This window comes from Artemia sp. Qi Xiang Cuo, chromosome 6 (genome assembly GCF_049724085.1).
Source record: "Artemia sp. Qi Xiang Cuo chromosome 6, ASM4972408v1, whole genome shotgun sequence".
Taxonomy (NCBI): Eukaryota; Metazoa; Arthropoda; class Branchiopoda; order Anostraca; family Artemiidae; genus Artemia; species Artemia sp. Qi Xiang Cuo.
Genome location: NC_142799.1, coordinates 30,869,452 through 30,892,608, shown reverse-complemented (window position 1 = coordinate 30,892,608; position 23,157 = coordinate 30,869,452). Strand labels below are relative to the sequence as shown.

Genomic DNA, 23,157 nt, shown 5'->3' with positions numbered 1-23,157 from the left:
AATTCTGAACCCTTTACCTTTAAAATTCTTACCTTTCAAATTCTGGTTACTACTACCTTCAAGTTAGGTAGATGTAATGGGTTAGAAAAATATCGACCTATTATGTTGTCTGCTATGTCCAGAGTAACAAAAAATGTTTTGCTGTGAAGTTATATCAGCATCTTGAACAAGCAATTTATAATTTATTTATCAAATATCGTAAACTCAGTTCCTGATCATCACCAAAAAAAACTAGCTATTGTCTCAAATATTAATATTTTTAATACTTTAGGCCTTAAAACTTTGCTTGCGAAGTGTCAACTTTTTGGGATACACAGAGCAGCCCTTACTTTTCCTGTTAGCTAGATTGGTTTTAGTGCTTCCCTAGGGTGATTAGGTAGGCCCTAGCCTAAAGTTAAGCTAGGACCTACTGAGATGATATTTTTCACATGCATTTATATAGTTGTATTTTTAGGTGCGTGGAAACTGGCTTTATTTTAGTGACTTTTGTACTTAATGCTTAAAAAAAGTAATGACCCCCTTTTAGCATTTCAAGAAAAAACACACTATATAATCATAATATAATAATTAGTGAAGATTCATTTATAAATACAAATTTTTTAAGTTGTTCTGTCAGCCTAATATATCCAATCCTCACCTGCTTGTAGAAAAAACAAATTCGAGGAAAATATGTCCTTGGTTTAAAAAAAATCGAGTTTGGCTTGAAATTCAGCTCAAATCCTGGGAACCCCCTGGACAAAGCCGACACACCCAGAAATTTAGACTTAAGGCCAAAAAAGGAAAAATTCTATTCAAAATTAAGACATATAGAAAGCAGTAGAGATTGAAGCTAGAAAACACGTTCCTCTGGCATAATTTGAGCTAAAGATCAATTAATGAATGTTTTAACAACTTTCCTAGTTAGGCAAGAAAAAAATCCTATACCGTATCACAGACTTTACATTTTTTTTCTGTTGTTTAATATTATGGTATTTCTTGATAAAATTCAAATTATATCTACCATTTGCTACCTAGGATACCTGTTGAGTCACTAACTACTATAAATAATACTGGTGCCAACCGATTACAGCACAAAGTCAGGTGAGGCCAGCACAGCAACACAAATTCCTCCAAATTCCACCTCATTTTTTCCTCTCCTCTATAATATACCTACTTCTTTAAAATTATATTTTCTGAACCTTTCCCACCTAATTTGAGAACACCTTGCTCTTTATTTAGTCGGTCGAAAGTTGGGTTAGCACAGAGTGTTAATAAAGTCCCTTCTTCTCTTGCAAAAAATGGGTTTATCCCTAAATATTGCCAAATATGAAGAATTGTCGTTTAATGATAGGTTTGTTACGGGTGATTTAAACTACCGTCTTTTTGTTATTCCCCGTGTTTCTAGTCTCAGGTGGCTTGGGATTTCGGTATGTGATTCAGTTTCAGCTCTCTGGCAAAAAACTGTATCTGATATTAAAGATAAATTAAAAATGGGTTATGCTAAGATTGTTGCTAATCGGGGTCGTTATAAAAGGCATGGTCTCGCGAAATTTTACTCCACTTTTTGTGATCATGCTATACTTTTTGTGCCTGGACTTTACCCTCTGTTTCGAGAAAGCGATCTGAATCTAATCCGCATTTATTATTTCCGGTACTGCAAGTTTCTTCTTTATTTGCAACGTTCCTACCCTAATAGAAAAATAATCCCTCGGTTTGGTGCTACTGATATTATGTGTATTCAGCACCATTATCAACATGTAATAACTTCTTATGCGTGCCTAAAGCTGGGCCCTCATCATCGCCTCATCCGGTTGTTTAGTGCTGTTTGATATTTTTGCTTAGTTATTTATTCGTCATTTTTGTAGTGAATTTTTCTTTCTTTCTTTCTTTTCTTATTACTCCACTAGTTTTTCCATTGTATGTGGGTTATAAATAAAATAAATAATAAATATAAATTACCAAAAAAACTGAATTCTTGGCAGTCAGAATTCTTGGCTATCATCTATTACAAAACTGAGAGAACTATCTTAGTTTTTCGTTCATTACAGCCATAGTACGTAGGACTGACCCTTTTTTGAACAGATTACAAAAAATTCCTCTGAAATATGTCTACCATATCTTCCTCGACCTTTGTATATTCCCACATTTCAGATCCATGCTTATCAACTGTTTTTACCATAGCTTTTAGCGTCCTAATATTTATTCTAATACTTTCTTCCAAATTCATTTAAACTGCAAAAACAGACAGCATCTTGGTTAGTGTAGGCTACTTCTTAGATATCCATTGAATCCATCACCCTTACTAATAATAATACCTAGGTAAATAAAACTATCCATAAAGTTTAATTTTCTTGTCCTAACACCTGTGTAATCTAAGTCCAAAAGAAATACTGAGTAAGGTGAATGAAATTTTCAGGGTTGGGCCCACAGCCCAAACCTCCTAACTGAACTCCTTCTACTTTTAATGCTATAAGGTTATATCAAAATAGGTTTGTTTTTTAATCAAATTAATTCTTTTTAAATCTTTCTGAAACAGAAGTTTTTCAAAGAAAAGTAAAGAGCCATAATAAACTTAAGACCATCAGAAATAAATACTATTTTAAGATGTGTTTTAGTTGTAAACCTTTTATTCAAATTCAGTTTAAAGTGTACTATGGTACACCTTGGAAAGGTAGCTCCCATGAGTTGAGCTAGATTGTAAGCCAAGATTTGAAAACTCTTTCAAACCTTAGAAATAAGAAATAAGAGAAGATAGAGCATTGAAAACGCCTTTACACGCTAATAGCTTATCTGGACTGTAACCTATTCCAGAAGATTTTTTTAACAAAATAAACTTTCAGTTAAAGCTTAAATCTTAAATTCAGTTAAATCTTGGGTGGCCGTTTAATTGGGTGGAAGTAAGAGCTTGAAAATACCTGGACCTTACTTAGGATTACAAACTCGTTACTGGAAGCGTCATGCAACATAGTTTAGAAGTTTCAAAAATAACAAAAACCAGCAGTCGTGGAATATTATCTGCTTCCCAGATATTATCTAGGCTATTGACTAGTTTCTAAAAATTGTATTCACAAAGCAAAAATGTTTTTATGTCCATGTAAATTCTTTGTGACGGGGCGATGAGGAGAGCTTAAAATTACCTCCCCGGCTTTAATTCAGACTGTAAATGCATTTATGAGAATTTCATTCACATAGTTCAATAACTCTCAAAAATATCCAATAAGCTGCTATAGCCTTCTTCTCTTCTTTTAACAGGAGAGCCTTCTGGATATTACCCGATTTTTTTGTAGAATTGCAGTTCATGAGCTTTATGCTACCACGTAATTTTTTAGCTAGATCAACGAAGCTTTCAGTTGATCTAGAGTCTAGATAATAGTTCAGAAAAGTGTTTTGTTTTTTTTTCGTCTTTTCACTCTTTCCTTACTTAAAAGACTATAAGAATTATGTGGATACTGAGACACTTCATTTAAATTTTAAACCATTTAACCATTTATAGCACCATTGCAGGCAATGGTGCTAGTCCGAAGTCTGCGCTCATGCATTTGTGGTGCATGGAGAGTTTACTTCACGTGCCTCTGGATATCCGACTAGCCACCGGAGAACTAAATGCACCTAGGGAGTTGGGCTAGCAACCCTCCTCCTGAAATTACTTGCTATGGAAGGAACTGGATATACAGCTTAATACACCGTGCCAACCCTTTTGGCATAAGTTATGCTGGAAGGAGTGTGCCTGACGTTGACTTTGCCGACGATGTAGCCATCCTTACGAAAAATCTCAACCAACTTAAGACTGCACTCGAGACACTCTCCCCCACTGCCTCTGGAGTTGGGCTGCAAATCAACTGGAAGAAAACGAAGATCACTCCAATAGAAAAGACTGCATCAGCATCACCCTTAACTGTTGCGAACAACGGTCAAGTTGTTGACGTGGTAAGGATCTCGGATCAATTATATCATCAAATGGCACACGTGACGCCGAAATCCCAGCCAGATCAGCCTAGGCAAACTGTATTCGGACGGTTCCTGAGAGCAGTCTTCCACAAACCGCAAATTAGTCGCCTTACAAAAGCCCGAATTTACAACACCACAGTCTCAAGCATCATGCTATACTCTTCAGATATATAGCCGATAGCCCAGACAAAGCTATGAAAGGCCGATGCCATCCAAACTAGACACCTGCGTCGAGTTGAAGGCTTCAAATGGTATGACAGGATCCGCAATACTGAGATCCTGAAGACCTCCAAGTTAGCAAACCTCTCCACCCAAATAGAAGCTCGTTCTCTAAGATGGTACGGCCAATTATTCCGTCTCCCGCCAACTACACTTGCAAGGATCATTTCGGACTTCAATTCCTCAATTGTCTGGAAACGTCCTCGAGGGAGGCCACGCACCAGATGGGCTGATGTTATAAATCAACGCCTCTTCAACCGCAACATCGACCCTAACAAGGTCCCATTCTTAGCCCTGTACAGGGCTGCTTGGAGAAGACTGACAGCTCTGTCAACCAGTTCCCTCTATGTTGGCGACCCTGCTGAGCAAGAGCGTTAAGTCAAGTAAGTCAAGTAAGCTAAATTTTTTTTAGTCTCGCTTTGACCCTGCTTCTCTTCGACTTTAAATCTTGGCGAGGCAATATTCAGCATTTTCACTGAGTTCTAAGGCAAAGTGAATTTTTTTTTTTTAATATGGGACCTATTTTTGTAAATTCTTTGATACGTTATTTACATAATTCTGGGGAAAGAGGATGTATAGACTAAAATACAACCTTTAGAGATCACATTTGAGCAAGAGGTTCTGTCCAAAAGTTCTATCAGAAATTAAAACCCACGATTTAAAAAAATTCTATCGTAAAAAAATTCTATCGTAAAAAAAAATTCTATCGTAAAAAAAAATCATCCTTAGACACAGATTCAGGAGTGGTAACTTCTATCCATCTTAGGCTTAAATGTAAAGAGCATTGGCCAAAACGAATTTATACGAATTTTAAAAAGGATCTTCAAAACCATTAAAAAGTGTTACAATTCCAAATAGCCTAAAATGTATATCATTAAAATCCCATGTTAAAAACCCTAAACCAGAGGCGTTCAGTCCCCCCCCCCTCTATCCTTAAAAATCCCTGAAAATTATATTTTAGTCAGTGTATCCTGATATGTCCTGTTTCCTTTCCTTCTAGCAAGGCTCTGGAACATCATTTGAAGCAGTTTTTGGGTTCATCTGAGAGCCAATGCTTGTATGTACGAGATTTTTATAAGCCGACCTTGATAGCAATTAAGTAAAATGCACTTTTCTGCAAAAAAAAAAATCATTTTTGGTTTTATTTCTGTTGTAACTCTCGAAAAAGGTAGTTGGTGGATTTGAATAAGAGCCACCATGATAATAACCCACTTTACAAGGGCTTTCAGTCATCCACCATTGGCTTTTTTTTATTAATTAAAAAAAAAACTTTTTCCACAAAATAACTTTTTCAAAAAAAGTAAAGAACTCCATTAAACCAAAAATGAACAAAAATAGAATCAAATTATACACCAAGCATGCAACTACCACAGATCACTATCAATAAATAAATTAAACCCAAAACAAACAGAAATTAAAGTTAAGTCAAACTCAAAATGAGCAGAAATTAATATGAGTATGGTTCTAAAGCCCATGCTTTCTAAAAGCCAGAATATAATTTGTACTTTAGAGGAAAAATTCAAATGAATTTACTAAAAAAAAATGTGCATTGTCAGCTAATATACATATGCTGATATTTATTCCTCATAATCTTAATTAATTTTTTATTTCTTGAAGTTATAAAAATGGAAAAAATTTAAAAGAATTTTTTCATTAAAGTACAAATTATATTCTGGCTTTTAGAAAGCATAGGGTTTAGAACTTAGAACCCTACTCATATTAGTTTCTGCTCGTTTTGAGTCTTACTCTGTTATTTATTTTAATTTCTGGTTGTTTTGGGTTTCGTTTATTTACTGATACTGATTAGTGGTAGTTATATGCTTGGCAGATTATTTGATTCTATTTTTGTTCATTTTTGGTTTAATGGAGTTCTTTACTTTTTTTTTGAAAAACTTATTTTGTGGAAAAAGTTATTTTAATAAATTTATGTTTGCTTTTATATTGACATAGTCTTTTTCAGGGAAAAAGACTGAGCCTCTTCTAAAGTTAAACAACCATCCCTTCCATAAAAACCTTAAATACCCCTGGGCATAACTTATAATCCTTACCCCTAATCTCTGGGGTTTGTTTCAACCCCAAAAGCCTTGTTATATGATATTCAGAATATTTTTAATAGAATGGCTATCTCAAAATTTCTATTAGATGCAATTCAGGACAATACGACGTGTGGCCGGGGGAGGGGAGGGGTTAGCTGCCCTCCGATCACTTTGACTCTTAAAAAGAGCACTAGAGCGTCTGATTACCAATTCAATGAGCCCCCTTCGAAGTTTATATGACCGCGCTTTCTATAAAAATCTTATATGTCCCCAGGGCATAACTTACAAACCTTGCCCTGAGGGTTGGGAGGATTTATTATCCTCAAAAACATAATTTCCAGACCTTTCTGATATGCTGAACAAAATGGCTATCTCGAAATTTTGACTGTAAGTGTTTGGGGAAATGATGGGCATGGAGGGGGGCATTTGCCCTCTGATCACTTTCGGGTGATAAAAAAGGCATTAGCCCTCTCAATTTCCAATCGAATGAGCCCTTTTTGAAGCTTCTACGACAAAACTTTCTATAAAAACATTATATGACCTAAGGGCATAACTTAGGACCCTTGTCATGAGGGCTATTGGGGGAGGGTTTTCATCCTCAAAGACATACTTTCCGGACCTTTCAATTCGCCCTCCGATGGCTTTAAACTATTAATAAGGGCATTAGCCATCTCAATTCCCAATTAAATGAGCCCTTTTTGAAGTTTCTACGACAACGCATTCTATAAAAACTTTATATGCCCCCAGGGCATAACTTACAACCTTAGCCCAGAGGGCTGTGGGGGAAGGGGGGTTTATACTCAAAAACATAATTTCTGGACTCTTCAACTACGTTCAACAAAATGGTTATATCAACATGCTGATTGGAAGCGTTTGAGGAAATGATGGGCGTGGGGGGGGGGACATTCGCCCTCCAATCAATTTTGACTATTAATAAGAGCTCTATCCCACTCAATTCCCAATTGAATTAAACCTTTTTGAAATTTCTAGAACAGTGCTTTCTATAAAAACATTATATGCCCCCAGGACATATCTTAAAACCTTTGCCCTGGGGGCTGTGGGGAGTTTGTCATGCTCAAAGACATACTTTCTGGACTTTTGAACTACGTCGAACAAAATGGCTATCTCAAGATTTTTATTGAATGTGTTCAGGAAAATGGTGGGCGTGAGAGGGGGTTAGTTTCCCTGCAATCACTTTTGACCGTTCAAAAGGGCACTAGCCCTTTCAATTTCCAATCAAATGAGCCCTTTTGAAGTTTCTATGATAATACTTTCTGTAAAAACCTTATATGGGCTCAGGGCATAACTTACAACCCCTGCCCTGAGGGTTGTGGGGGGTTGTCATCCTCAAAGACATAATTTCCAGAACTTTAAACTACGTTGAACAAAATAGCTATCTCAAAATTATGATTGGATGTGGGGGGGGGGGGTGAGAGGGGGGTTTGTTGCTCTTCAATCATTTTTGACTATTAAAAAGAGCACTAGCTCTCTCAATTTCCAATCAAATGAGCCCTTTTTTAAGTTTCTACAACACTGCTTTCTGTACTATGTAAACATAGCAGCATCTAGAGCAGCATGCAGCCTCTAAACATAGTAGACAATTAAAAATTAAAAAGGATCTAGGAAATACAGTTATATAAGGTAGAATTAGTTCCCGGTTTGACCCTCCTTCTCAATCAAATTGCTAAAATTCTTTAAATATTACATGGTCTTCGGTTATTTGATTGCAATTTAAAAATAACTTTTTCCTTAGTTATATACTAACCCCTCTTAAATGTCTAGCTCCTTCCCTCAAACAACAACTCTGGTGGGCGTGAGAGGGGGGTTTGTTGCTCTTCAATCATTTTCGACTGTTAAAAAGAGCACTAGCATTCTCAATTTCCAATCGAATGAGCCCTTTTTTAAGTTTCTACAACACTGCTTCCTGTAAAAACTTTATATGCCCCCTGTGCATAATTTACAAGCCTTACCCTGAGGCCCGTGGGGGGGTTGTCATCCTTAAAGACCAAATTTCTTCAACTCTCAACTACGTTGAAAAAATGGCTATCTCATAATTTTGATTGGATGTGTTTGGGGAAATGGTGAGAATGAGAGGGGGTTAGTTGCCCTCCCATCACTTTCTACTATCAAAAAGGGCACTAGTTCTTTGAATTTACAATTGAATCAGTCGTTTTTGAAGTTTTTACGACAACGCTTTCTATAAAAACCTTATATGCCCTTAAGACATTACTTATAACCCTTGCCTGAGGGCTTTGTGGGGTTTGTCATCCTCAATGACCTAATTACCAAATCTTTCAGCTATGCTAAACAAAATGGCTATCCCAAAATTTTGATTAGATGTGTTTTGGGAAATGGTGGGCGTGTGAGGGGGGTTAGTTGCCCTCCAATCACTTTCGACTATTAAAAAGGGCATTAGCCCTTTGAATTTCCAATCGAATGAGCCCTTGCTATGATAGTGCTGACATGCCCCTTTTGATAACCTTTATGCTCAGAATGTGTTTTAATTTAGTTCAACTTTCCTTTCAGCACTTCCTGAAATTTCATCTTAATACTCTTAGAATTACTAGTAGTTGCAAAAGAAGTAGCAATTGGAGTAGTGGTATTAGCAGTAGTATCAGTATTAGTATTAGCATACAAATATTGCCTTTTGGTAAATTCATCTTCCCCTTTAAGCATTCCCTGAAAGTTCCAACTTAATACCCAAATCCATTTTGAGATATGCCTTTTTGACAATCTGCACATGCGTAGTTTGTTTTGATTTAGTTCATATTTCCCCTTGATATTCTATCAAATTTTGGATTCATACCCTTAGCATTAATAGAACTATTATCATAGTAGTAGTGGTAGTAGTAGGAGCAGTAGTAGTGTTGTGTTAGTAGCAGTAACAAGAATAGCAGTAGCAATATTATTAATTTCTGCAATTGCTTAATTTCTACAAAGTTTAGAAACTTTGTAGAAATTAGGCAATTGACAACTCCTTCTATACAAAGTGCCCTGGTCTAAAAAAAGATAAATAAATAGTACATTATGCAAACATTGTTCTTAACTTAGGCAGCGCTATTGCACTGCCTATGACTACATGCCTGCAGGGGCTTGTAGGTGATAGTTGGCAATTATACTGTGGTCAACATAACTAATAAAGGCTTGGTATCTTTTACTTGTTTATGTTCTTACTATTTACCTAGTTGGTGAATCATTTCTTATTCAAGAGTCATTTATTAGATACTTTAGTTATGATGAAAAGCGTTTTGAAATCATGGTCTGCAGATTTAGTTGAGATCTGGACTTGTTGTTAATTGCTAACATTTTTTCCTAAGCAATTCTGCAACAGGAATTTTTACTCTAACAAGTCCTTTGATCAATAAATTTTGTCAATCATTTAGCACTATTTCTAACTCCTCCTTACACAAATAATAGTTCTGTAACTTTCAAATTGTCAAAAACAAAAATTCACTACATCCCCTCAGTGACTTAACAAGCAAATAAGATATTTTACCATTGTGGTGCCTGGCTGTATCTTCCAGATCCTTAGTAATTTTATAGACGGATTCCATTAAATACCTCCTTAATTTACAAATTAATGCCTTCTCTACTTCCCTTGCTTTTCTCTCATTCTTGACAGGCCCGGGAAAAGGGCAATTCAAACAATTGGGTCCAATCGGACCCCGCGTTTGAAAGGACCCCATGCTGCCATCGAAATGAAATATTGATTTTCAGAAATTGTGAAATGTTCTTAACAATTCCAGTAAGTATTGCTTCTGGATAGAGATCATTTTCCAGGCTAAAACCAATAAAAAATAACTATTTCATATCAACCCGACCTCCTTAGATACGTAAAAGTTTACCAATTATCTTGACTGAAAGTGAATAAACAAAGAAAATTCATTTCAAAGCCATTTCAGCACCGTTTGCCGAACAAAAATTTTGAGATATCCACATGTATGTGGGATACAAAACCATATTTGGTGATGTGAATTTTAAAAGGCATTTTAAACGGTTTCATAATATCTAGGGGACACAAATGTAAATTAACATTTGCTCAAAATGAAGACAAAAAATAACAGAAGAGGACAAAACTGGGAGCTCAAAATGAACAAACTGGACCATCAAATGAGATAAGATCAAGAGAACCAACTGAGAAATAAAAATGTATGACAGGTGATAATGAACAACCTAGACTATCAAAAGTAACAATACCAATCCAAGCACCTAAGGAAGAATTTAGTTAAATATTGTCTGAAACAATTATAAACAAACATACAGATAAAAGAAATATTAAGTTAAAATTTTATAAACACTAACACTTATAAAAATTAAAAAACGACATTGAAGATTATATAACTATGCTGTTAAAAGATAAGTGGCAGCAAGAGTCACAGCAACTCAAAAACGAAATTGACGAACAAAAAAAAATTTGCAGTTACTAGACGTGTGACAGTCAGGATCAGAACAGATGAAAATGAAGAACAGAGAAATGTGGGGTCACAATGTTAGAAAATATACAACCCTGAGAACAAAGAAATATGCAATTAGAAGATAATCAGCAGTGAGAATTACAAGCAACAGCAGGAATCAGAACTTGCCAATGTTGAAAGTGAAGAATTGTAATGTTAGCATACACACTAAATCAAGTTTCATGAGTTTCAAACATGACAGCAAAGAATACAGAACTTTGCTGTCAAAGGACAGCAAGAGTCAGAATGATTTAAAAATTAAAGTGGAGAAGAAAAAAATGTACTTAAGTAAATAATGGTACACACTCAAGAAAAAAAAACTGGTTTTATCTGTCAGTTTTAAGAGACAGTTAGCTTATGCTCAGTGGAAAATAAGTGATGGGTGACAGAGGACATTGGACTTCTATAATTTGGGCTGTATATTTGTAAATTAGGGGGGTGAGGGTAAAGTATTTGGACAGCCTTAATTTATAAAAAAATGATAAGTGTTTACTATCAATTATATGTTGTGAAAGATAAATGGACATTTATCCCACAAATGATGAAACCCCCCCTCCCTAATTTTATACACTTGTTCAGAAAAGTTTGTCTAATTTATTATGTTTTCTCTATATTTGTATCTATGTCCTTAGTTTTGTCATAACTTCACTTCTTTATTTTTGCCCAAGCTGTTCCAAGTACCGACATAAAGATTATCTTATAAGAGCAAAACAATCACAATATTTTATGACAAAAATTGAGGCATAGAACATAGTAAAAACATAAAAAGATGCAATAAAATCTGAACGTATTTTTTTCTCGTCGCTGGTACCTATCTAATCTGTTTGTTTTCACTGTTAAGCCCGCTATTCTTCCCTATTAAAAGGAGAACATAACGATTAGTGAATCAGGTATTCTGACTGATTAGTTGAATTTAAGTAATTCATCAGAAAGTTCCTTCTGACTTTGTGTGTACTTGTGGCTGATATAATCTGCTCTTTCAAGAATTCACTAAACAAATACTAAACTGAAACTCATGTTTTGCTTTAGCTTCATTCAATGTAAGCAATGATTGAACAAAAATAGTTGTAAAAATTTCAGCGTAAAAATAGGGCTATACGTAAATAAGTTGTCATTGTCTGTAGTGGGAGGATGTCATAAAGAAAGATTTGGTGATATGGTGAGTTGTGAGTAGTATTAGTAGTAGTAGCAGTTCAAAATAGCTGGACAAATTTGTCACAAACTCAGTTGACCAGCACACCAATCGGAGACCCTTGAATTTGATTGTTAACCATAGTAATATGTCCAACACTACCTTTTAGACCACATTGTATATGTTTAATAACACCTGTAAATTCATTTACAGTGTTATATCAGTTGGAACACACAAGATATGAATAAAGAACTGTTTTGAGACACCAACAACTATGCTATAGGTTAAATGTAAATGCAATATGTACACATATGTATATTTATATATATATACATACATATATATATATATATATATATATATATATATATATATATATATATATATATATATATATATATATATATATATATATATATATATATATATATATATATATATATATATATATATGTATATATGTTTATTTATTTCTTTATGTGCTGGATTTGAATTTTTGCTCACATTTTTTAAATTATTCAATCAGTCACTTAACCCTACAGATCTCTGGGAAGAAATGTTTGTGAGACACAGACAGCTATGCTAAAGAGTTACATGAAAATGCAATATCATATATATATATATATATATATATACTATATATATATATATATATATATATATATATATATATATATATATATATATATATATATATATATATATATATATATATATATATATATATATATATATATATATATATATATATATGTATATATGTTTATTTATTTCTTTATGTGCTGGATTTGAATTTTTGCTTAAAAATTTAATATATAAAGGGGACCCTGCCAAAAATTCCAATTGGGCCCTGCACCTAGTCAATCTAGCCTTGATTCTTGTAAGATCTACCACTTGGAAATATTTTGCACAAACCCCTTTCCTTCATGGGCGCCCATTAGGGGGGCAGGGGACCCGCCCCCCCCTCCTGGCTGAATGATGTTGCCTTATTTTTATATTTTTGTTCTGAGACTTCTATTATATAGCATTAAAAGTGCCAATTAGACGAGGTTTGCCCCCCCCCACCTGGAATTCAGCTTATGGGCACCCATGCTTTCCTTGTCTACTAAGCTTGAGCTGTTATTGTTAACATTCTTAGCTGTGTTTTCATATTTTCTCCCTAAGGCATCTTCTGCAACTTCACAAGCTCTATTCTTAAGCTTTTTTATAATTGCTTTGCAATGTAAAATTCTAAACTCTTCAGTTTCATATCCAACTGTTCTGGAAAAGTACCTTTCAAACTCTAATCCTGGAATTTATCAACATTAAAGATACTGTACTCAGAAGTTGGTTACCCTTTCTAAATTTCAGTTTTAAATAAGCTCTTGATGAAACTAGATGGTACTTTCAACATTGATAATGGCACCCATATACCCTAGTGTTTTGTGTTGATCCTGCAACCTCACTAATCTATGAGGTTGGCTGTCTTACCCTCATATGAGTACCACATTAACTCATGGACCATTTTATGACCAAACTCTGTGGGCATATTGGTTCTGACTATATTATTATACTGACAGATATTGTAGCAGCCCAATACCATTGCTATTTTCCTTCCCTAAAAAAATTACCCAAGTTAAGATACCATCTACTCTCATTTGTGCCAGCCTGGGCATTAAAATCCCTAATTAAGTTATGTATATTACTACATGGGATAGTGTGTATTTGTTATTGTAACTGTAAGTAAGATTCTTCTGAATCAAAACTACCACCAAAAATCAACTGCTGTGGCACTTACTTGAAGATTTTGGTAATAAACTCAGTAACTACAATTCAATTATCAATACATTCCCAATGGAAAGGTATTAATGATAGAATTGTAGTTTCATCCTAACCTAAGTAAAACTTAGACACATCTGTTCTCATCTGGAGCCCAACTCCAACCCTATGTATTCCATCATTCCAATCTGACTAAGTAAATTCTATATCACCTGATACCATATTTCCCAGTGCTAGGAATTATTTTCTGAAACTCTTAACAATTCTAGCTCAAGACATATAAACTTACCACTCCAAATATCAATAAAATACTCATTTTTTAATGTTAAAACATGCCATATCATTTTATTGTTTAAGGCATTGAGATTGCTATACCTCCTCCTCCCTCCCCCTCTCTCAGAAAAAAAAGAAACCATAGGTCATACCAGACAAGGTCAGGGACATATAGTTTTTTATTTCAATTCTACACCAAGCCCTTAATCTAGCTTAGAGCCACACAGCAAGATGGCCTAAAGCCCCTTGTTTAATGATAGCTTTGTGCAAGCATGGCCACATCTTTGTCAGTACAAAGTTTTTACATTTGCTCAAACTTACTATCAACAGGAATCAACTCCCTGTATAAGCAATTTCAACTTAATTGTTTCCAACTCATTGTATATTCATACCTAGATAGCAGAACAATTCTAGCCTTTTATATGCAGCCTATGCTTGTCAGGGTATTTACCTCTAACTCCTTAAACCACAACATCCATTAATCAATGTGAACCTTTGATTGCCAAGTTAGAGATGAGGGGACCTTTAAAAATCTGTGAGTTATAGAAGTGAAACCTTGCAAAATAGATGGCCTGCTTAAATGAAGTATAATAAAATTGTTTCCAGCTTCACAACTTTGCTCAATCCCAATTTATATGGTTTTAAAGATATGGAAATACATTTCCTAAATTTTAGAAATAAAACATTGATATGGCTTAAAATTCTGCTCAAATAACTGAAATTGAATTTTCAGAGCTAGCCTAGGCCTAAAGCCAGAGAAAAAGAAATGGTCAATATCTACAAAATCATATTAGGCTATTTAGTTAGGAATAAATTGAATACACTATTTTATGCCTTTTTTTATGCTGATTACTAATATAACAAGCATTTCTATCGGAAATGAGTTTCAGCCCCCCCCCCCCCTATATAGGCCAATTCAGGGTTAGGTATAGCCTATATAGTGGGGGCTGAAATTCATTTCCGATAGAAATGCTTATTATATTCGTAATCAGCCTAAAAAAAGGCATCGAATGGTGTATTCACTTTATTCCTAACTCAATAATATGATTTCGTAGATATTGACCAAAGAAACTGATAAATGAAAATTAAGGTAAAATGTTGTCTTGTCAAAATTTCAATGGGTATAGACCATTGAAATAGGCAATTGGAATAGGCTGTCATGTAGCCTATTCCAAATATTTACAAATTATAAAGAAACACAAACCATCCATTATTTATTTCAATTATTTGCCACTAATGCACTAAAGCATTGTCGCCACTGATGCAGGTTGCCTTCAGCTCCAGAAAAAAAATCCATGGCAAGCGAAGAAAAAAAAAATCCATGGCACAGGCAAATAGTATATGATACAGACTGATGTCTATGTTTCCTATCTTGCAATGTAAAAAAAAAAAACGGGTCTGGTATCTGGGTGCCTTTAGGCTATGAATGATGACGTTCATGAATGCTGGAAACCTAAAAAACTAAAACTAGACGAGCGCAGGCACAAAATCGATCGGTACTATAAATTAATTTCAGTGGGACATCGTTCTGTATTACATATATTTTGTCTGTGGTCCATTGCAAGTGTATTGTCAAAGGGAACAAAAATTTGCTTCTCGCGTCGCTCGCGGTGTTACATTTCAGCGAATCGATTTTCGTCACGTAAAAACACTTGTATTACCAAAACAATGATATCCAGGTTATTGGTCACCGAAGCCCACTATTCAAAATAGATACTGGTGTAAAGCAAAACTTTGTTGTTGCTCCAGAACTCTTCAGTGCGGTAATTGATTATGTCATTGATCGAATGACGAATCGGCTCGGATTCGGAGTGAAATATGGCGATAGATTCCTAGTCGATTGCGACTTCGCAGATAATATTGGCCTATTATGTATTTATGCAGCTGAAATCGAGGCAGCCCTCAATACACTGTCGGAAGAAGCCCTGAAAGTGGGACTACATATTAGCTGGCAGAAAACAAAAATAATGAACATCGACCTGGCAGGTAATTGTACCAATTCACTAGCATTCAGTGTATTAGGGCATACTATTGAAGTTGTCAATTACTTAACTTGGATCTGCCGTCTCGGATAACGGCTCAAATGAAGTCACGCATCGCCAAAGCCGCGTCTATTATGGCTCAATTATGCCGTTCCGTGTGGTCAAAGCCCAACATCAGCTGAAAAACAAAAATGTAGATCTAAAACACCACCGTAACGCAAGACCTTCTCTACGGTGTTGAAACTTGACCGGCTGCTGCTTCTGTTGGTGATGCCATAGGTGTGGCCCAAACAAACTTCTTTAGATGAATCGAAGGGAACAAGTGGAACGACTTCGTCTCGAACACCTGACTGCTGACACTAACGGATCAGGCTCCAACTCTCGTCAGCTCGCCTTAAGAACCCAACGGTGGCTTGGTCACTTAGTTCGTATGCCAGCAGAAGCACCCGCCAGCACACTTTTCAATTTTCACCCCCCTGAATATGATTGGAAGCACCCCTTGGATGACCCCGGCTCAAATGAAGTGACAGCTTTACCCAGTACCTCTCCATGATCGGTACTGAAATCCAAGAAGCAGTCACGCTTGCGAAGGACTGTTCAGAATGGAGGCGAAGAGTCACGTCTCTCTTTACGCTGGACCACCAGCAGGAGCTTTAAGTCAAGAAACAATTTCCGATATTATGCATATGAAACAAAAAATTCCTGATTCACAAACTAGGACTATTTCTGCTGAGCTGATGAGGGATGCAATAAAATGAAATGCTAAATCGTTTGAGCTAACTGTATTGTTTTATGACTCCCAAATCTTTTTCTATGACTCTCTTACCATCAATTTAACAAATGTAAGGTCTTATAGTACTGTGAACTGTATCAATACATTTTCTTTTTACTTGAAATCAATTAAAAAAGTTTTCCGTTAAAGAAGTTTTTCAAAGAAAAGTGAAGAGCCATATTAAACTAAAGATCAGCAGAAATAAATTCCTATTGTGATTCAAACTGAAAACAACAAGAAATTACTATTAAAGAATAAATGAAACCCAAAACGAACAGAAATTGAAGAAAAAATCATTGCAAACGAATATACAACAGTTAATAACATAAGTGAATAAATAAACGTTGAAAAAAGAGTTCGACTACTGTCCTCTTCCCTAACTGTAAAAATCTAAAGCCTACTGTGTCATTTGAGTCTTATTGAAAACTATATGTGTCTTGAACAGTCCCTGGAAAGAACTAATAAAATTAAAATGTATATTTGATATATAATTATATTAATTGCTGAAAGACCAGCAGTTCAAGAATTTTTCAGTATGATGCTTATTTTCAATGTCGTAAGCACAAAAGAAAATATTTGTAGTATAATCCGTTTGATTTGAACGTTAAATTTAAATTTAGTTGATTTAAGATTTAGTTAAGTCATTTATATTAGTGCCTGTTGTATGTTTGTTCACTATGATTGTTTATTTCTGTTCGCTTTTGATTTCATTTATTCTTTAAAAGCAATTTATGGTCGTTTTGAGTTTGAATAATTATAGGAATCTATTTCTGCTTATCTTAAGTTCGATATGGCTTTTTACTTTTCTCTGAAAAACTCTTTTCGGAACGTTTTTTTTTTTTAAACTAATTTAGGTTCGTTTTGATTGCCAAAGTTTCAAGTTTTTCAATATTTCCCATTTCAGCATCGATTTTTTTTCTTCAATATAAAAATTTCATCAAAGCATCAAAACATCAAAGTAATGTTTTTTTAAACACTAAAGTTTTAAATTTCCACATCCTCCTCAAAAATTCTCTGAAAGTAGTCACAAATAGATGTAGTAGTAGCTGCAAGCAGTCACAGTCAAGAGTGGCAAGTTGTCACAGTTGAAAGTAGTCACATTTGCAGTCACAACCAGTCTTATTTGCAGCCACTATAGTAGCAGAATTGGCCCTGCAAGTTTCAAGTTAATACCCTTACCTGTTCCTAAGATATTGCAGATAGGCCTTTTTGATAACTTGAATACATATGTTTTCATTTGATTTAGCTCAATATAACCTTGAACATTTACAGAAATTTTGCCTAAACAGCCTACCCTTAGCCTTTTTGCACACATCCAGGATCACACATTCTCCAATTTCCTAATGATAAACTCTGCATGTCTTGCCCCAGGATTGTAGGGACATGACATCCCCAGAGACTTAGCTATTAGAGATTGTGACTATTTCAACTAAAATTTTTAGTTGAATTTAGACCTATATCAGCATTAAGGAGAGAATCTAAAAAGGCTAAAGGGGGAGGGGCGGCTGCCCTTCATTCCCTTTTCAACATGCCCTTAAAGTTTCAACTTAACACCCTTAGCTGTTCCTTAGATATTTCTGTTGTGTCATCTCCTGCATATAGTGTGCTTTGATTTTATTGTTATCGCCCGCAACATTTTCTAAAAGTTTACCTTTTGGAGACTCAGGATCAAACAAGTCACCTTTCCCCAATGACCAACCTTGTATAAAAGAAATGGGCAACTTATATAGCTTGCAAAACTTGCCCCGGGGGTTATAGGGGTTAAGCCATGCCCAGAGGTATGGTTATTTGACTTTTCGACTAATTTGAACAAGATAGCTATTCCAAAATTTTGATGAGGTATCTTTGGAAGGAGGGTGGCTGAAAGGGAATAGAGGGGGATTGGTTGCCCTCTGACCACTTTTTAACATCTTCCTTAACAATCTCTGAAAGCTTAAACTTAATACCCTCAACTGTTTTTGCGATGTTGTAGATACACCTTTTTGATGATCAGGAGACACATGTTATATTTAGATTTAGCTTAACATGCCTCTCAATATTCCCCAAAGTTTCACATTAATACCCTTAGCATTTTCGAACATACCTATAATCCTGCATGTAAAAAAGGGCAAAAAGAATAATTCAGTCCTTATACTGAAGGCTATGGGGGGCATTGTATCCCCGGACACATAGTTACAATGCCTTTTGACTGTTTTGAACAAAAGCAATTTTCCAAATTTTGATCAGTGATGAGGGGATGGAGCATCCAAAAAGGGCAAGAAAGGCTAGTGACCCTCCGATAGCTCTCTAAGATCCTCTGAAACTTTCTACTTAATACCCACAGCCGTTCCTTAGATATTAATAATACGGCCCTCTGACAATCAGCACGCACACAGTGTGTTTTATTTTTTCAGCATTCCTCACCAAAGCCGTGGGGGTGTATGTCATCCCCATAGGCATAATTGTTTGAGCTTTTAACAGGGGGCTGGGCGGTTATCAAACCTGTTACCATAGTTATTTGACCTTCAAACTATTTTGAACAAAATGACTATCTTAAAACTTTGATCGGAAGCATTTGGGGAAAAAGGGCATGTGGGGGGGGGGGACTGGTTGCCCAGCGGTCACTTTTGACTCTTTAAGGGGGCACTAGAAATTCCGATTTCCAATCGAAGGAGCCCCCGCCGAGGTTTATAAAAAAATAAAAACAAAAGTAAAACATTGAAACTTTATAGCTCTTTATTATAGGCGGCATTATAGCGTTGCCCTTGATTAGTTCTGTAATCGACGCTTTATGGTCTTATCGGCCGCACAGATACCCTGGCATTCTGAATAGAAAACAAAAAAGCCTTTTCCGCAATAAAAGTTTTAAAGACAACTCCTTTCTATTGGCTAAGTATTATTTTGAGGAATTGTGTTATTGTAAATATTATAATACCCAAAGCGGAGGTACCGTTATTTTTGTTAGGTCGCAACATTTGTTTCTAAATTGATGCAATTTAGAAACTAAATCGGCTGGCCATTTTCAAGCAACGCCTCAATGGAAATTGACCGTTTTGCAACAACAAAGAAGATCTGAAACTAGCACATTCGTGAGCAAGATAAAAAAATTGACTCATTTTGTTTGAAAAAAAAACTGCGTGTGCGTGTTGCACAACACGTTATAAAAATGTCGGAAAGTGATATTTTTTTTAATTAGTACTTTTGGGTGGTTCTGGCTAGTACCATTAATCCTGTTCGAGTGGCACTCTGTGTTGTAGTGGGCAGCCTTAACGCATTGTCCGTCGTCCAAACAAAATTGTTAGCTAAACATTTTCCTATCATGCTGTTTTCCGTCAGTGAAGTGTGTCATTATTATGTGTGCACATTTCGCCAAGACCTAAGGCAATAATTTCCCTAATGACTGACTTTGTTGTTGTAAACTATAAAAGCTTGTAAATATAAAAAAACAAAACAAAAAAAAACACGCAAAGTAGAAGGAAGACGAAATCAATAGGGGAGTGATTTAATAATACAGAGCAACGAGGTTTCCAAAATAGCGAGCGCTTCCAATGGCGCATTTAGCCTGACCTGAAAATAAAGTACAACAATAAGGTTTCCGAAACGTCTGATTTCACTTTTTTACATTCATCAGCTCTTATATATTCCTTTAAATATTATAAACTATAAATTTATTTTAAATACTTTGCTTCAGAAAAAAGTGCTTTCTCTTAACTAGATTGGTGTAGATATACTCACGCTTTTGTCAAACTGTAAGATGGAAAGCATCTTGTTTTTTCGTAGCATTCATCCCTTACGTTAAATATTGTTTGAAATGCAGTATTTTTACTTTACAAGTATTTACCTCTAGTGTTGGTAGCTATCATGGCAATGCATAAATTCATCAGCATTGTCAAATAAACAATTTGACAGGGAAACGTTTTTGAAGCTTCGTTCGATTGGAAAAGTCCGTTGACAAGACAAGAAATCTAGTCGTTTTATTAGATTCATGCAAAGACGACTATTAAGTGACATATTTCTGTCGACCAACTGTTATCAATTATGGTTTCAATTAACTTTTAGCATTTAATTTCACTTTATTTATTTTTAACAACAGAAAAATTTTGCAGAAAATGCTGGAAGTAAACAGCGAATAATTCCGATATGTCGCCGAAATCGGAATATTTTGCTTGATATTGAAGATTAAGAAAACTTTAAATTTTATCAAGAAATTTAAATAATTCAAGAGAGATGTAATGACGGTAGATTAAGATAAATAAATATTAACAAATATAACTGTCATTTTGTTCTTGTAATTAAATCTGTTCCGTAAGCTTACAGTTTGGTACTAAAACTAGTAGAAAAACCAAAGTTTTCACCAAAGTTTTTACACATCTGCACATGTAAAATAGTCTCAGATTAGTTTTCTTCCACAAACCCGACTGTCAATCAAAAAGAAATATACTCTAAACATTTTTGACCTTCACCGACGGAAAAAAACGTCAAAAGTGGGGCTCGAGTCCACAATCCGGCAATTAAGAGCTTGGTAACACGCACTAAAAACTGAGGTAGCAGGGCTTGCTTAAACGAATTTATATGTGAGAATAAACAGGTTTCCTACAAACAGAGTTTTAAGAAAGTTTTTGGACATGGCCAATAATTATATAAGGTGCTACCAAACCAAGTTAAATAGCAAAACATGGGAATTTCTTTGAAGCTGTTTATTTTGGCGACAGGAGTGTCAAACCGCAGAAAGTTTTCATGAAAACACTTTAGATTGGGGAGCCTGGATTGAGACACTTTTTCTTTTCTTATAATGAAACACAATATTATTTTCAATAAAAATTGGTCGAGTAGTGTCTGCGGTAGTGTCAAACCGTAGAAAGTTTTCATTGAAAACACTTTAGTTTTATAACTAAATACAAAAACCTTCAGCCCTCACACGTCCCCATACGAGCCTGGATTGAAACACCTTTCCTTTTCTTATATTGAAACCCAATATTATTTCCAAAAAAATTGGTCAACTCTCAACTCTTATTCTGTACTATTATTATTCTGTACTATTATTCTGTAATTGCAGCAGTACAAACATGAAAACATAATTTTAAAAGGAAAACTTTTTATATTGCTAACTTTGCTTAAACTACATAGTACTATGAAAGGGAATAAAATACAAAATAATGCAAAGAATCAATATAAACTTTGGCAAACAAGCAACTTTTAAAATATAAAAAGAACGTAGGGCAGCTTGTGAAGGTTAACAATTAATTTAAAAAGCAGGTTTACGGTTAAAAATGCATCACAATAACTTGAAGGACAGCTCAAGATTAAGTAGTCTATAAATCGGCAAATAACTTCAGAATACTATAGGCGGCTGGAAGTCTAAACTACTGAAATACTGTTAGATACTATAAAACAACTGTTAATAAATACTTTTTGCATTATTTCCAAGGTTGATTTAGAATACTTGCAGAATATATGAAGTTGTCTTTAATTTCTTAAAAACTGCCTTTTAGATTTTTTGTAATTGGACAAAAAAAAAAAAAAAAAAAAAAAAAAAAAAAAAAAAAAAAAAAAAAAAAAAAAAAACTTTACAGCCTCTAAACATAGCAGCATGTAGACTATGCAAACATAGCAGCATCTAGAGCAGCATGCAGCCTCTAAACATAGTAGACAATTAAAAATTAAAAAGGATCTAGGAAATACAGTTATATTTGGTAGAATTAGGTAGAATTAGTTCCCAGTTTGACCCTCCTCCGGTCCTCCCCAATCAAAATGCAAAAATTCTTTAAATATTACATCGTCTTCAGTTATTTGATTACAATTTAAAAATAACTTTTTCCTTAGTTATATCCTAACCCCTCTTAAATGTCTAGCTCCCTCCTTCGAACAAAAACTCTAGCTACGACCGCTTTCATTTTGATTTTTTTTTCCCTCAAGAATTCACAAATTTGCACAAAACTAGAAACTGAAAAAAAAAAACAATTAAAAAAACAAATACAAGACACAACAACAAAATAAGTCAAGTTGTAAAATGAAAGAAAAAATTGTACTGGAGACAAAGGCAGGTAAAACGAGGGTATTCATACTGGGGAAAGGTGATTCATTGGGATCCAAGTTTTTCATTAGAAATCCAACTAGTGTATTCAATTGAAAGAGCAACAGATAGAAACATAAGTATAAATTGCAATATTTGTCATTGCTAATCAATTCAACTTTAAAAAACAAGTCAAGGAAGTAGATGGGAAAGGCGAGAAGGGATGAAACCGAAAGCATCTCCGCAAAAAAAGTTAGAATGCTTGAAAGTCTATAGTACAAAAACTTAGAAAGCGATAGAAAAAAAATTGTTTAAATTCTCTTTATTTTTTCTATGTCCTTTACAACGAATTTAGGAATAGGTAGTAGAATTGATGTTTCATATTAATATTGTGATTTAATCATTTAGTATTAGAAGATCATAGGAGGTTTTTAGCTTTTTTTGAAAAAAAAAAAAAAACCCTACAAAAACCTGAAAAAAGACGCAAAAACAACAGAATCACCACATCTCGCTTCTCAAGCCAAAAAAATATGACGAGTTTATATATATATATATATATATATATATATATATATATATATATATATATATATATATATATATATATATATA

General features: G+C 34.7%; 1 protein-coding gene across 1 annotated transcript in view; it reads right to left on the bottom strand.

Annotated features, from left to right (window-relative positions):
• The window catches only part of LOC148951113 (CDK-activating kinase assembly factor MAT1-like), a 28,226-nt gene extending 13,186 nt beyond the window's left edge, over nucleotides 1–15,040 (bottom strand). Inside the window, exon 1 of the mRNA XM_089090151.1 lies at nucleotides 15,004–15,040. Within this exon, the coding sequence (XP_088946277.1) occupies nucleotides 15,004–15,010 (7 nt within the window). The 5' untranslated portion in view covers nucleotides 15,011–15,040. The remainder of the gene's footprint in view (nucleotides 1–15,003) is intronic.
• Between the last annotated feature and the right edge of the window lie 8,117 nt (nucleotides 15,041–23,157).